The 15,631-nt window shown below is 43.8% G+C and overlaps 1 protein-coding gene across 2 annotated transcripts in view; it reads right to left on the bottom strand.

Annotated features, from left to right (window-relative positions):
• Positions 1–3,459: 3,459 nt before the first annotated feature.
• POU2F3 (POU class 2 homeobox 3) overlaps positions 3,460–15,631 on the bottom strand; it is a 45,321-nt gene continuing 33,149 nt past the window's right edge. Inside the window, exons 7-14 of one of the 2 annotated variants that reach the window (XM_030023342.1) lie at positions 13,248–13,330; positions 12,916–13,098; positions 12,380–12,521; positions 11,315–11,451; positions 9,881–10,042; positions 8,197–8,263; positions 7,478–7,610; positions 3,460–6,525 (exon numbers count right to left, since the gene is read on the bottom strand). In XM_030023342.1, the coding sequence (XP_029879202.1) occupies positions 6,486–6,525; positions 7,478–7,610; positions 8,197–8,263; positions 9,881–10,042; positions 11,315–11,451; positions 12,380–12,521; positions 12,916–13,098; positions 13,248–13,330 (947 nt within the window). In that variant the 3' untranslated portion in view covers positions 3,460–6,485. The remainder of the gene's footprint in view (positions 6,526–7,477; positions 7,611–8,196; positions 8,264–9,880; positions 10,043–11,314; positions 11,452–12,379; positions 12,522–12,915; positions 13,099–13,247; positions 13,331–15,631) is intronic. The other variant, XM_030023343.1, reaches the window with a different exon arrangement.

Genomic DNA, 15,631 nt, shown 5'->3' with positions numbered 1-15,631 from the left:
AGCCGGTAAGTTTGGGACTGCTTGGGTCCGGAGCTGGGGAGTGGTGTGGCATGTGCCGGGAGATGTGACGCGGAACACGCAGAACAGGATGAATGAGCGAGGAGCTGAGCTGGGGCTGAGCACCAGGGCCGGGCAGAGGCAGGAGTGAGTAACCAGGAAAGGGCTGTGCTGCCTCCAAGCCCTGACAGCATTCTCAGCACTGGTACCATGTAATTTCTGTTTATTCATTTTGCCTGAAAAACTGTCTAAAGGAGATTGTGTGTTGCAAGCAACCCAAACCCTCCCTTCCGCCAAAAGCTCTATGCCAGGAGTGAAACCAATCACTCAGAGCATGAGAGGCCTCATCTATGGTCACTTAGGCCTGTCGTGTGCGCTGCACTCCATAGGATGTTTTGCTGTGTTATAAAAACTCTGCTAACACATCAAAATATGCTTCTAGTTGAATTGTGGATTATAGGTTGCTCTCGTGTTTGAGCTAAAACTTCCTGATTTTTCTCTCCTTTGCCAGCATTTTGGCCCCCACTCTGAAGCGAAGCCCCCAGGCTGTGCAGGCAGGGACCCCCGGCATGGAGAAAGGGGGTCGCATTGCAGCTCGGGCACTAGTCCCTGCTGTCATCTGTAAAGGTGAGCCTGAATTTAAGATCAGCTACTGAAGGCGTTGTATTGGAGTGTTAGGATCTATGCTAATTCTACCAGGACTGTAAGTCCCAAGGCTGTGAGCATCAGGAATGATGAAGGCACTTGATGGGATCATTTGAACATTTAGAAATTCTCAAAGTCTCCCTGCAGGCGACAGGGAAAACTGGGAAGGGCAAGGAACAGAGCCCTTTTCTCCCAGCTTGCACTCACTCTCCTCACAGGTGGAAAGCAGGGAAAGAAAGGGGAATGAACAATAAAATAAAGTAAATACCAACAGCAAATTGTTAATTTTCCAACCTTTCTCAGTCTTGCATGAACTTGCTCACTGCTAAACATCATGGATTTATCAGGTACCCCACCTCCTACCTGGCCTGTACACTCGCTTAGAGCTCTGGAGTTGCTACAGCAGTTAAGTGGAAAAGTCACCCTTGATGTCAGTCATTAATAGGAGTGCATCTCCTATATGCACTCTAGCATCTGTCAACAGAAAGGAAAGTCAGGAGTATTTGTCCATTTTATATGCTGAAGATGCCAGTTCGGTTGTCTCTGGCTGAGAAAAAGAGCAAGAACTCTCTTGAGCAAGAGAGAGAGGTCTACCTACAGACAGACCTTAACTTCCAAAGGCATACCATGTCCTTGATTTGATTTTGGAGCTGAGTGGGATCTGGCTCATTTCTCCAGAGAGCTTGTGAATGACCAGACCACAGATAAAAATAGAAGATGAATGGGGTTGCACCCCTTATACTCACAAGCAATAGGGATGGGACCCACCGAGGTGTTTTTAGACAGGCACTCAGCTGACAGCTGGCTCTTCACTCACACATGGGCTGCACGTCACTGATGCTAAAGTCCCAACGGTGGAGGAGCGGAGGAGTTCTTCTCCTCAAGAGAAGAGTAGGGACAGAGACCGTGGAGACTGTTCAGGCACAAGGGCTGCTTTGGTAGCAGATCAGGTCCTTCAGGAGATTATGTGAGCTCTTTATAGCCACTGTGAGGCACATCTACTTGTGAGCAATTGTTCCCTGCATTGTTTATCTATGGCTGTGGGAGGTGACTCTTAGACTTGGAAAGCTGGAATTTCCTGCTCTGTATTTTTTTAATCCCTGAGATGCTCCTGTGAGGCTGGAAGTATTCCTAGAAGACAGGGGAATGAAGACCTTTCCTTTCCAACTGTAGCTTTTTGTGAAACAAACAAGCTGCTAGTGTTTGTTTTCCTATTCAGAACCAGTTTATCAATAAATCTGAGAGACTTGTTATTGTGTTTATAAACTTTTCAGTGGACATCGGCTCTCATGATGTGTTTGCACAACACCTGGCACAGCTTGGCTTTGATCTTAGCTGCAATACCAATGTGCAGATACCGTTATTGAGCATTTAATACGTTCTTAATTTCCCTCCCAGCTTTCAGAAATGACTTTCCAAAATTTATGCAATGCTGCTTTTGTGGGAGCAAATTACTTAGAGAAATTTCTGAAAATTAAATGGAATAGTCCTTGTCAGTTAAGAACCAGATTTTTATGTTGATATATCTTCTCTGTACTGTAAGAGTGTATACATGTACAGTAACTTGTAAATATATTATTGTAAATAGTCAGCTGCCTTTCACAACTTTATTTTTGGTCTCTTTTGACAAAGAGGCTCACGAACCTCTGGGAGCCTTTACCAAGTGTTTCAGTAGACTGTCAGCTGACTCTGAAATCAGTAACCAAGTTACAACTCAGCTACCAGGTATAGGATTAATGCAGGAATTACTGGCCAAAATTTGCAGGCGAGGGTTATGAAGGCAATTAGAATGGTCACTTCTGAGCTTTTAAATAATTGCTTATAATCTATGAAATCACTTGAGATTTTTCACAATAGAAATGAGCTGGAAACTAGAGCTTTGCTGAGGGTCAGTATAATGAATGTCTATGATGGCTGGCAGCAGAATCAGCTGTAACGTTCACCATTTGTGAACGATGCTATTTAGCACAAGTTGAGGACTAGGAGAAGGGAAGGATTATCATCACAGTCCCCTAATTAGGCGATGAAGTCATTTGTCCAAGGTCATGCAGGAAGTAAAATTAGATAGGGTATCCCAAAGGTACAGATCGGTGGCTTAAATTTGTTCTTCCTGTTAACCTTTAAATATTCACAATAGCCAAAACACAAAAAAAAAGAAAGAGAAAAAAAGCAAAAGCGAAAGTGTCATGGTCTTAGCAGTATGCCATCCTGTGATGCACTTATTTCCATTATGGAGAGTATTAATTTTAAGAAGGTCTATATCTTAGGAGGGAGAGGCTGGAGCAAGATCCCTTCATGCCACTTGAACATCTTTTTCATATGGAACTGGCTTTGAATAATGATTGTAAAATTCTTGCTTAAAAAGCTGGAAGCTTCTTAAGGGGTCTTTATAATTACAGAGTGAGAGCCAGCCACCCCTCTTTTTCATCCTTGGCCGGAGCTGTTGTTTGGTCAAAATCCAAATCCTGCTGACTTTATTCATAGGGCTGCAGCACACCCAGTGAACAGTCACATGCAAAACACTTCTCAGGCTGGCATGAAAAAGGATTGTTTGTTTCATCCTCCCTCCTCCTCTCAGAGTGTTGGCCAGCCCTCACAGGAGCTCGAGTGAGCTGTTTCACTGAAAGGCCTGAGAGGAAAGGCAGCTCCTTGAGGGAGGAGCGATGAATTTGCCGGTTACCACCTACACCTCTCCCTTAAGACTCGCAGCATCTCTTCTCCGAGGGCACAAGCCCGTAGCAATGCACCTGGCAGGATTCAAGCGTGGCAGGTGCAACTGAGTCGTCAATGCGCGTTGGCTCATCTTAGTACGCCGTGGGGTTCATGCCATCCCAGCCAGAGACAGGAGAGGAAAATTCTCCCACACGCTTTATCTGCAACAATTTGTTTTCCGAATGGATTTTTTTAAAACTATGTCAGAATTGAAATTTTCATGTAAAAGTATACTTTTTTCCTAATCTTTTAGACCAGGTAAGAGAGAAACACAACTCTGAAAAGGTTTCTTTCCAACAAAACCAACAAAACACTGGCATGTTTTAGTTAAAAAGCAAAACAAATTTCTGCTGATTTGTTCATTCCTGTTTCTCCTACCCTCCACCATTTTAGTACAGTTCCCTTAGTCTCACCCCACCAGCCTCCCAGCCAGTTTAACTCATCTGCTTATGTGAAATTAATTGGAAATTAATCAGGCAAAATACTTAAATATCATATCAACCCCAATTCTCTATCCAGTAGCAAAGATCTTGCGTGCGAATGAAAACCAGTCCCTGGTTGTGTATACACGTGAGTGCATTCATTTCTAGAGATCTTCCGCTATTAACGTTCGGCAGCGATCCCGCAGGCTTTTCCAGCAGGACAGAGCCAGCGCTGGAGGGGAGCTGAGCAGCTATTACTCTGTGTCTGCAGCACTTGCCTTAGCTCATTTTGAGAGCCCACCATTATAAGCAATCCCATGGAGGCAAATGGCAGGGGTAAGTTCACGCAGGGAGGGCATGTTGGCATGATCCGTCCCTGCAGCTGACCCAGCGAACAGCTAGCTGAGTTGAAATGCAGTTGTCGTAGCACAGTTGTTTTAAAATACTCTTGTAGTATCATTCTCTTGGCTGGAGGAGAATTTGTTTTTTCCTCAAGAATCCTGTGATGAAGATACACCATAGAAAAAGCTGCCATGTTTAATTCCTGTCACTCTAGCTGTAGAAGACAGTTCTTGCAGGGAAATCCCTGTTAGAGACAGTAACGGGAACCTTAGGAAATCTGCCAAAAAACCCCACCCGTGCAGCTGTACCAAACCTGTCACAGCTTAGCTTTAGAGTGATTATATTCAAATAATTAGTTTCACATCTCTAAATATAGTTGGAAAGCAATGGAGAACAAGGCTTGAAATCAACCCTCCAAGCATGTAAGAAAATTTAATTAATGGCAGAAAGAAGGGCCATAGCAATCAGGAGAGTTAGAATACTTCCCATCTACATTTCTTGCTTTCCCAACATAAAATGTTTTTTAAATCACAACAGATTTTTTTGGGGAAAAAAAAAAAGTTTCATTTAATTTTAATGTTTCCACTGAAAAACAGATATGATGAAAGTGTTTCAGTTAGAGGTAAACGAGTGGCGGTGGGGAATCTAGGAAACAGAAATACAGTTTCTCCCTTTTTTGTGTTAGAACATTTTGAAAAAGCTTACTTTAGTATTTTTAAAAAAGAAATATTTTTCTTAATTTCCATTTTTCAAGAAACGTTACCTTATCTTTTCCAGTCCTCTCTCATTATTATCAATGTCTGCTTCTATAACAAAACCTCACTCAAAGCAACAAATGCAGTTCTATATACAATGGGCATGTAGGGCTCAACACTTGTTGTGAAGGTAGCTGATAAACTCTTCAGGTCCACAGACTCCCTGTAGCAATAATTCATCACACAGGACTGAATGAGTAGGATAAGAAGAAACAGATCAAATATTTTTTTTCCCCCAGAAGTGACAAAGGATAATTTTTACTTTTTTTTTTTTTAAAAAAAAAGCTCACATTTACCTAAAAAAAAAAAAAAAAAAGCCATCAGAAAAAAAGACTACTACTCAAAAATGTCTATTTACAATCTGTGAACCAGACACTCATTTACTCTAGTTCCACTGAATTAATTACTTGTACCCATAGACAACCTGACCAGGAATTTGTATTACTCAAGTCTACTTTAACAAAATTAAATATCTACCTCTGTTCAAGTGGAGAGTTGCAAAGTGACAACAATTTCCCTGGTGATATGCTGTGAATGTTGAAGTTTCCTACACTTTGGCATCTCATGAAATTAAGAAACACTTGCGCACACAAACCTCAAGATTCACACCTGACCAATACAACAGAAGAGCATGCTGCAGAGAACAGGCAAGCTACATTACTTACAATTCAGGAAAGACCAGAACACATGCACACCTCTACTCCAGAGAGGTTGCTTTTGTTTGGTATCAGATAAAACCCAAAGGATGAATGAAAGAAAGAAGGGAAGGTCAAGACTAATCCTTGTCCCATCAAATCAACACAAACTGCTTTTGTGTTCAACGGAGTCAGAAGTTCACCCAAGGTTTTCGAACAGTGACATCCTCCAGTGGGGCAGTGAGGCCAGCTGTGAACAATAACAAGACCTGGACACAAATTTTGCAAAAGACAACAATTTTTTTAAAAGGAAAAAATAAGAAGGCTCTAAAATACTTACTTAAAAAAAAAAAAAAAAAGAAAAAAGAAAAAAAAAAGCACCTTTAGAAACAGAGCAGAATGGCTCAAAGCAAAGCAAGTTTGGCAGTGGATAAAGCACAGTGCCATTGACCTTGAAAGTCTATTGAAAACCAAGGCTCACATCTAGACACAGGTCTCTTGTGAAATGAACTGGGTAACCTCGGCTCAGTTTGGGGGTTTACGGTATGTGTGCGTGATAGTAACAGCATGATAGACCCTTCTTACGGGAAGCTCTGAAATGAGTGAGGGGAAAAGAGGGTCCTGACACAGAAATCCTTCCAGATTAGAGATTGACAGGCAATCCAGTGTGAATGCAGAGATTTGCAAGCAGAGGGCAGTGTTTCATGCTAATAGTGCTAAGCAAGGGCTCGTTCTTGAAGTGAATGCCTGGAAGAGTATTATAATGTCACTGTTGGCGTTGAGAATCCTTGGGGAAGGTCAGCTGCAGTTTGAGTCCCTGGAGAGTTCCGCTGCTGTGGGTTCCCTTAAACAAGACCTTCATTTGGCAGCATTTTGAAGGCACTGGAACACCAGATGTTGCCCCAAGCATTGTTCCTAGAGAAGCTGGTCCATAGCTAGAAGTCAGAGCTCCTTTTACACATGACGGAGGAGTCGTCTCAGTGGAGGTAGGTAGGTTGATTCCATCGGTACCAAGATCTGTTTGCAACATAGGGAATAAGAGCTGCAATTGCCATGTTGTTAACTGGTTCCCTTGAAATAAAAATCATTATTACTCCATTTGTAACATGACTTTGCCCTGGCAGCCAGCAAATGATCCTTTCCTCCTAGAGGAAGCTCATAGCAAACCCCCTGTCTTTCTAAGCAACGTCTTCCATATTGCTCGTGTTTTCACGTACTACCTGGCTGTTGGACTTCCTCCATGTAAGAGGAGGTCTGATTCACAGCACAGGATGATCCATGACTCAGAAAGCCCAGAAGCTGTGGGTAACGCCCTCTGCTCTCTGTTGCCTTCCTACTAACACAGCATCCTTGATGCGGTGTGGCAGACACTACAATGGCAGGGAGGCCTGAGCAGCACAGACTGTGGCAGAGGCATGTTCAGTGACATAACCAGAAGGGCTCTGAGCCCATATGTGTGGCTTAATGCTTTTGTAGCATCTAAAGGCAGGGCAGAGGAAAATTTTTGTTCTTGTTTCATCTGCCACTGTGGAATAGTTACTCTGCAGCAGAGCTCTCTGGGTGGCACTGCAGGAGAGGAAACCGGCTGTGGAGGGGGTTATCCAAGCAGAAACAGCAAAACAAGCCTTCCTCTGCTTTCTCCACACAAGGAGTTAGTTTGGGACAGTCCTTATGGCCAGTGTTTCTCTTCAGGTTTTTGTTGTTTGGTTTGTTTGTTTTTTTACCTTTTTTTAACCAGCACAGGTTTTCAGGCAAAACTTGATTTACTATTTGTCTTCAAGCAGAGAAATAGCCATATCCCAGGAAGCTTTGAGTTAGATATGAAGCTTCATGTAAGAACGTGCCACCACGTAGCTCCACATTGCTGGAGTCTCTAAGGGCTTGCACATTCTTCTCCAAGGTCCCATTGCTTTTCTCCCAAACCCTCCGATGCCCTTGCCAAGGAGCACGCTGGGCCCCCCCACCTTACCCTGAAGAGTTGAAACCAGAAGAGTTCATTGCAGCTTTGGAGTTGCTCTGGGCTGTGCCGGGGCTGCTGGCATGGAGCGCACTGCCAGGGGACGAGGGCCTGCTGGAATTCCCTGGGGAACACGATGATGTTACTGTGTAGCAGAGAAAGCTGAATAAGACTGGGATCTCCTTTTCCTGCCAAGGACAGCCCAAGCCCAAATGCTTCCACCCTATCTTGTACCCACCCTGTTGTTCACCTGACTCTCTGTCTGCCCTGCAGCAGCAAGGCAGAATCCGTGCCCCAGCCACGGAGCAGGTGAGGGTCTCCAGGACTGCGCTCTCTGTAGCACTTGGTTTCTATTACTGTGAATCGCACTTTTCGAAGGAGGTCTGACAATGTTCTGCTGAAGAAATGCAGCAACCTACCCCCAAGCACTCCTCTTGTTTGGCTTCTAGGTGTGCCTGGCTCCCAAACCTCAACACCCCAGTAAAATTTGCCTAGGATTATCCTGGGAATGTTATCGTGCCCAGGAAGCTTTCCATGTCTTAGTTGCAGCTGAGAGAAGGACTCTGCTGTTCTTACCCCTTGTACACTAGTTATGTGGGGATACTTTCCCTGGCCAAACCCAAGGATCTTATTAAGAGTGGCCCACAAACGTGACCTAGGAACCAAGTAGTCAGAGAGCAAGAGCAGAGGAAGGAGGGAAGGAATGGTGAGGCAGGTTTCTCAAGGCTTACCAGTCCCAGGCATGGTGCTATGCACTGGATTGACAGAAAGGGGCCCCAAGGACCCTGAGGTAGAGACCTAGAGAGAAACAGAAGCAAACAGTAAACAGTTGGCACTATGAGGGTATACATCACAAAATGCCACTCCTTTCACATTCCGTTCAGAGTGTGCTGGCTCCCAGGCAGACTTCTTATCTACATCTGAGGCTCCCACAGATATTTCTATTCATAGTCTAGTGTAGAAGCACCATTCCCAAATCCAGGGCCATGGAAAGAAACCAGAATGAGTATTACATGTGCTTGATACTCTCTACATAGGTCTAAATTTATGGATCAGCTATGGAAAAGCCTGAAATTATCAAACACAAGGCAAACGTTCTGGAAGTCCTGAGATCCAGGTGGTAGGAGCCACTGCCCTTTGGATGTTTCAGACTGGATGTTCCTAGTCAGAAACTTCCCAGCTCACTCTGGTCTTGGGCACAGATAATCCCTTTTCCTTTACAGAGTTCTTGGTGGGTGAGAATTCTCAGGTGACAATTAGTAATTTGGTGGCTGCAATCAAAGCCAGCCTGGGGCATTTGTTGTTCCATCATGATACTTTAACTACAGGCAACACGTTGTTCAGAATGACTGATGAGCAAAGGCATACTTTGTACAACACATTCACAGGAAAACTATTCACCAAAGCTACTGCTTTAAAAATTCATGGCTTGCAAGCAGCATTTTGTGTTTGTGACTGTAGACCAAATGTGTTGCGCAACAAGCGGTCAAACTTCTTGTGATGTTTTCCTGCCTTCTGATGGATAATTCCAAAACCCAGAAGATTTCGAGATAAAATATTGCTTGCGAATACATACTCTCCCTCCCACTCACGTGTGCTCCAGCACTAACAACACCGTAGGGAGGTTCCTGCCACTTCTATACGTGGAAGCAACTAAGCAACTACTAACTAGCAGAAATGCGATAGTAGCTTGTTATCCCCAGTAGCCACTGACAGTAGATTACAAGGACACGGTTTCACCAACTCTCACAATGGTTTCTTTTTTCCTCATCCTTCCTGGCAATGAAAATACACTTGCCAAAATGTGAATGTACCACATGAGAGAAGGACAGCTGGCACTACTGAAGTGTATTCTGCCTTTCTGCACAGATGTAAAACAACAAACTGATACGTAAATGGTTACCATTAGGTTTCAGAGTTAGCAACCAAATTGACATAAGTGGATGTAATTCTCATTCCATGGAATGCTGATTCCTCCTCCATTAACTTTGGAAAGCTTTTATTTACCATTCTTAGGGTGAAAGATTTGGGGACAGCACCCTTATTTGAATAAATTACCCTACACTTAAACTGATGTGTACCTTCTAGGCAACTTGTATTTTCTTTCTATTGTTTGCATTAATATACTAAAAATAAGTGTTCTGTAAATGCGAGCGTGAGATTCCATTCTATTTGGGATGTTGAGTATACGCCCCATCCGTGGCTAGCCCAGCTGCCTCTCTGCACACTCCCGCAGGTATAGTCCCCCACTGGACTGTGGAGTGGGCTTGCCAGCAACTTGGGGACTTGTGTGTACAAGGAAATGTCCCGTCCTTTTCCAGCAAACCCTGCTGCATCCCCCCCCCCCCCCCCCCCCCCCCCATTCCCTTCTTGTCTGGGATGGCATGTAGAAGTCCTTAATCCAGAGTGTCTCACCAGTCTGGAATTGTAGATAGGTGATTTGATGGGGGATGGCATCGGGCAGCTGATCCGTTTTTCCTTCTGGCGCCGGTTGCAGAACCAGACCCGAACCACCTCCTTTTCCATGGAAAGCTGCTCTGCTATCAAGGATATCTCCTCTGAACTGGGCTTGGGGTTCTGCTGAGAAAGGGCAGGAGGTTAAAGAAAGCCCCAAAGAGCTGTAGCTTTCAGCATCAATGTATGCTTCTGCTGCTGGAAAGGCAGAGGACGAGGGTGGCATTGGCTGTAAAGTGGGGAGGAGAGAAAATTTGCTTCTAAGACAAAGGGTAAATGTTTGCTTGAGAGATTATGTTCCGTGAACCAGAGCGTGCCTCCGATTCAACATCAAGTCTCATGGAATCAGTGGGGGATGAGTCACAGTACCTGGCCCTGTTATTGCATAAAGCACCACACTCTTTGATCTTAACAGCACCCTAAATCATTGCTTGGGGGGAAGCTAATGACTGGTGGTCTTATCACTACCCAGGACACACAAGCTCTGAGTGCTGTTTGTACGCCTACCTGCACCATCCTCAGAAAAGCCATTTCTTACCTTTCTCCATCCTTCATTTACAAAAGGAAATAATAGCGCCTAACCTTTCTTCTGAGTCACTTTTTCCTGGTGCATTTGACCGCATTTAGCTCTATGGGTTTTGATCTGAGTTGGAGACTTGTGGGCCAAAAATACCTGGCACGGAGATGCTAAGACACTTTTCCCATTACAAAGAATGCCTCACAGTAGCTAAAAATGAGGTGCCCATAATGATCTGACAATGACTGTCTTTTGTTCTCATTAACAGTCTTAGGAGGAAATTTTTTTATGATCAGATATGAGGGAGAAACCTAGAAAAAATGAGGGCTGGTCAAAAATGGTTTTGATGAAAAATTTTCAATGCACAGTTTAGTCCTACAGATTTTAAGCTCTTTTTGCTCTCTGTAGCGATTTTTCTTGAAAATCTTGATTATTAAAAAGTAAAAGGCTCCAATTCTGAAATGATTCAGCAGCAATATCTGGAGCAACTGGTTCTGTGGTCTCACAAGACCTGCTTAATGGGGCATCCGTTTCCGTGCTGCACCATGGCCACACAGTTCCCGTGACACACATCTACAGCTTGCAAAGAGAAGAGGTGGTTGCAGGAGATCAGCTTTGGCTAGGGCACTGATCAGTGGACGATAATGGGGAGGTGTGGTGATGAAATTGTATTTCCTTTAAAGCAACATTTGCCAAGGAAATAATGAGGTCTGATTATTTGTTTTTGACACTTTTCCTCTTAACCCCTGCAAGCATTTTCTAACGTGCTACCAAAACAAACAAAAAAAGAGATCTCTTTTTGAGGATTTGGTGCTACTGTGACCTAGCAAATGCCAAACTCAGACAGTTCACAACACATTGAAAGATTTTCCCCTCACATCTTGAAATCTTTTCTCCAGCGTGGAACGAATGTTGGTCTCAATGCTGGTTCGCTTCTTTCTTTTCCGTCCAAACATCTCATTCACTGAGGGGTACGAATTCGGAGTGCTCATGGAAGAATCCAAAGGAGCAGATTCTGGGGAAAGAGGAAGGGAAAAAGAGATATTCAAGAAGATAATGAGTTATTTTCATTCCTAGATCCTTTCTAGCAACTATGGCACCTCCTAAAACAAGTAAAATGTTCCTACATTATGGATCCTTCTGATTGTGATTAAAATTGCTCCAACAGACAGGAAATCCACCAATGATCTTGTCCAAATCAGGAAAGAAATACGAGTGCTAAAATTTTAATCAACTGTATTGGGTCAAGCCACCACATCAACACGTTATTTTTCCTTTTTCCAGCTTGATTTCCAGCCTGCTCTGATTGGGACCACACATTTTCCAATTTTTTTAATTTCACACAGTTAAAGATGTTGACTTACACCACTGGGATCAGGCCTTATGTAGCTGAGACAGCTCCTGACATGATAAATTGCTCAAACATGCAACTCCTGAAGGGCTGGGTGAAGCACATGAGACTAAGGCCATTCCTACAGTGGTTTGCAGCCAGCAGAGGACACGAGCCCAATCCCGGCTGCTATTGGGGATTCCCCTTGCAGTTATGTCTTCCTTTTCATGGGCTGATCTCGGAGCACTTTTGGAAGGAGTCCCTTCCTATTCTTTCCTGTTTACGCAGGGAGGGACTGAATGGACTAGCCCAGTGATTTGCCACAGGCCATGCAACAGAGCAAGAGGCGATGCAGGAAGGGACTGCCCCGGACACCAAATTGCAATGTGAATCCCGTATTTCCAGAGAGAAAGGACAGATGTGGTGTGATATCTAGGCTGCTATGCAACCTGCTGTGTGAGCCACAGAGGAAAGGAGTGTGTTACTAGCCCAGCCACGGATCTGAGAGGTCTTAGCTCCGGCTCCGATTTTGCTGGCTCTTATTGGAGGTTCCTGGATGAATCTTCTTGTCCTGGCCAAGACTGGTGGCGTTTCTGCATTTAATGTCACCTACCTGCATCACTCAGCCACTTCTCCAGCAGGGGTTTGAGCTTGCACATATTCTTAAAGCTCAGGTTGAGAGCCTCAAAGCGGGAAATGGTGGTCTGGCTGAAATCATTGCCATAGAGCTTCCCCATGGCAAGTCCAACGTCACCCTGCCAGAGAAGATCCAAATCACAACGTGAGCTCAGAAAAACCCCTCACAGCTTCCTGCTGTCAGACCACCTCTCAGGTTGCTTTCAGAGTAGGTCCAGCCTTGTTTCCATGACCTGCCTTCCAGAGAAAGTGACTTCTCTTCCCACAACGGGAATCTGCCCCGCACCCCTGAGCCTTTGTGTATTGGAGAAGGTGCAGATAAAGAGGTAATGGTAATGAAGGAAGGTAAGGAATGGTTTTTCTCTTCATGTGTTTGGAAGGGGATGCTCCAAAGCAAGCCAAACCGTACCTAATCCAGCCCTTCCTCCATCCATGGCTCTGCCACAAACTCTCCCAGTCTAACATGTCCACATCACAAGTGACACCACTCTTCCCATTGGGGAGGCTGCTCACCTGCGTGAATCCCAGTTTGATTCGCCTTTGTTTGAAAGTCTTAGCAAACTTTTCCAGCTCCTCCAGGTCACTGGGTTCCTCAGATGCTCCTGAAGGAGTTAGGTGCTTTGCCACTTGCAAATGCTGGGGTACGTCCAGGTGGGGTTCAACCGATGAGCCAGGGAGTCCAGAACGGCCCACAGCCTGTTGAAACAACAAAAAAGATGCATAGAGTCACAATAGAAAAGTACACGATTTTCTCTGGCATTTGCCCTTAGAGAAGCAGCACTTTTTGTGGATGGGTGCTTGTCAGGGTGGGACTGTATGTTGGACTGTATGTTGAGGCAAGTTACCTGTGATGCCAGGCTGGGTCCCGGTTGTGAGAGGAGAAGGCTGCCCTGTTGCTGAGGGAAGGAGAGGAGGTTTGGCTGCAAAGCTGAGGAAAGAAAAAGAGACATATCTGATCAGATCAGCTCCTTCATCAGCACCTAGGCAGCTGAGCATCACTCTGCACAGGAAAGGCTCATGAAACTCTGAATGGAAAACGTTAGTTAGCTCTTGTTCAAAATATGAGAATTTCAGCCATTACAACTGTGGATGGCTCTGAGTTGGATTACGAGAAAGGAAAGATTCTTTTCATGGCTTTTTAGCCTGAAAGGGATTATTACAATAATGATATGGGTAAAATATCTCATCCACTGATCCCTGTGTGTAGCTCATTAAGCTAAGGCTGAACTAGGGCACAGACATTCTACATAGACATCTAACTTTGATTTTAGATGCCAAGCAGCAGAGAATTTATTACATCCTTAGTGGTGATCTCTCCCAGTGCTTAGTCATTGTAGCTGTTAAAAAAATGTGCATCTTATTTCCAATATAAGCTTTTCTGACTGCAACTTTCAGCCACTTGATCTTGTTAAAAAAATCCTGATCCTACAGTTAATCTCATGAGCCTGCCCACTTGCTGCTTTCTACTATACTTTTCATTTTGAAGTGTCATTTTGAAGCCATCTGACCCTTTCTTTTCTACCCTACTATATTTCAAATAAATTGAATTTCTTTTGGAATACATAAACTGACACAAAATGATGAAAGGAAAAAAGAAAGAAAATCTATAAAACTAACAAAAACTGGTATTTATGGAGACTGCGTAATTGTTTAGTTGACAAACTGCCAAGTACAAACCTATATCTCTTACAGGAAATGTCCTAAAGGATTAAGTAGCAACCAAAGCAGTGTAGTTCCCTAGAAATTTAGTTAGGTTCTTCAAGTCTGTTGTGGATGAAGCCTATAGAATTTAGCGAGGATTTATAACCTTTCTTGAATCAGTCAATATATTCTATGGATTGTAACTGACAATGATAGGGAAAACTATAGAAATTTATGGACTTCTGCTAAAAAAAAGGAAAAAAAGATCATGTCCAGAATCAATCACTCCCCCCTCTCTCTCTTTCTGTCTTTCCTTTTTTAATTTAGATCTGAATGTGCAGGATCCCATTTATTTATTTAGATTGGTGTTTCAATAAGCCTTCTCTAATGCTGGAACAACTTTGAATTTCAAATGCAGGCTGGTAATGAGGTGCACATTTTTAACAGTGAAGGTAATTAATCACTGGAATGGCTTGCCTAGGGACATGGCGGATGCTCTGTCATTTGGAGTCTTTAAAATCATGATTGAACACCTTTGCGAAAGCTGAGCTCTAGCTCAAATGAAAATTATGGACTGGATTCAGGAATCACTGGTTTGACAGCTGATGAGACGGAGGCCGTGTTTTCGTAAGATGAAGACTTCAGCAGGAATATTCTGGCTGACACTATTCCCAGCATCTACCTGGCTGCTTGTTTCCACCTTTACGGCACAGAGCTCTCACCCCCTTATTCAAGTGTGCCAGCATTAGCTGTTTGAAGGGCTGCACAATGAATCACATCAGGGCATAATGAATCAGACCCGGCAACTTTTCTGGTTTAAAAACAGCTTTAAAATGCAAAACCCAAACCAAAACGCATGTCCTCTTGGAAAGGTTAAGCCCACAGCCAGCTCCCTTTGGCCATGAAATCCATTAACTGATGTAGCCATCAGCCAGAACTCAGGAAACATTGGGGGTGTTCCCACGATGACCCAAGGGACAACCTTCAGGAATATTTTGTGCATCTCTCTGGTATGAAGAATGCTCCACCTGTATCTGTATCAAACAGTTCCATAAGCCCAATCTGTGCCTTCCCTTTCACTCCCCAGCGGCTGTGCACACACACGTCAAAAGACCATTAAAGCTTGGCAATCATCTATTTGAATGGAAGTGCTCTTGCACAAAAAGCCAGCTACTGGCCAGAATATCCAGTCTTTATCAAGTCTGGAACCAAAAGAGGTCATGGCCAAACAAGTGGCCATCTGTTGGAGGGGTTATAGCTGCCAAAGGAAGACACTTAACAGAAGAAACTCTAACTCTATAAAAGGAAGCAAGTTCTGTTTTGCAGTATAATGTATTTCCTATCATACGTGAATAAAAGCAGGCAGTAAGCAATAGATTATCCTGACCCTGCCATTTCAAACAAACTAAATTCTAGATTGTTGGTAAATATACATCAAGTACTGTCTGTATACATCACTCAGCATTATTTGGCAGAGAGGAGTTTACATACTGTGAATGAGAAGTAGGTTTCCTCCTTGCCTACAATACAGGTTTTCTTTTGGAGCATATGCACCCGTGCATTCAAGCTGCAGAGATTTTAAGGTTTT

Source organism: Aquila chrysaetos, chromosome 8, assembly GCF_900496995.4.
Source record: "Aquila chrysaetos chrysaetos chromosome 8, bAquChr1.4, whole genome shotgun sequence".
Lineage (NCBI taxonomy): Eukaryota > Metazoa > Chordata > Aves > Accipitriformes > Accipitridae > Aquila > Aquila chrysaetos.
This window is presented reverse-complemented; position numbering and strand designations above follow the sequence as displayed.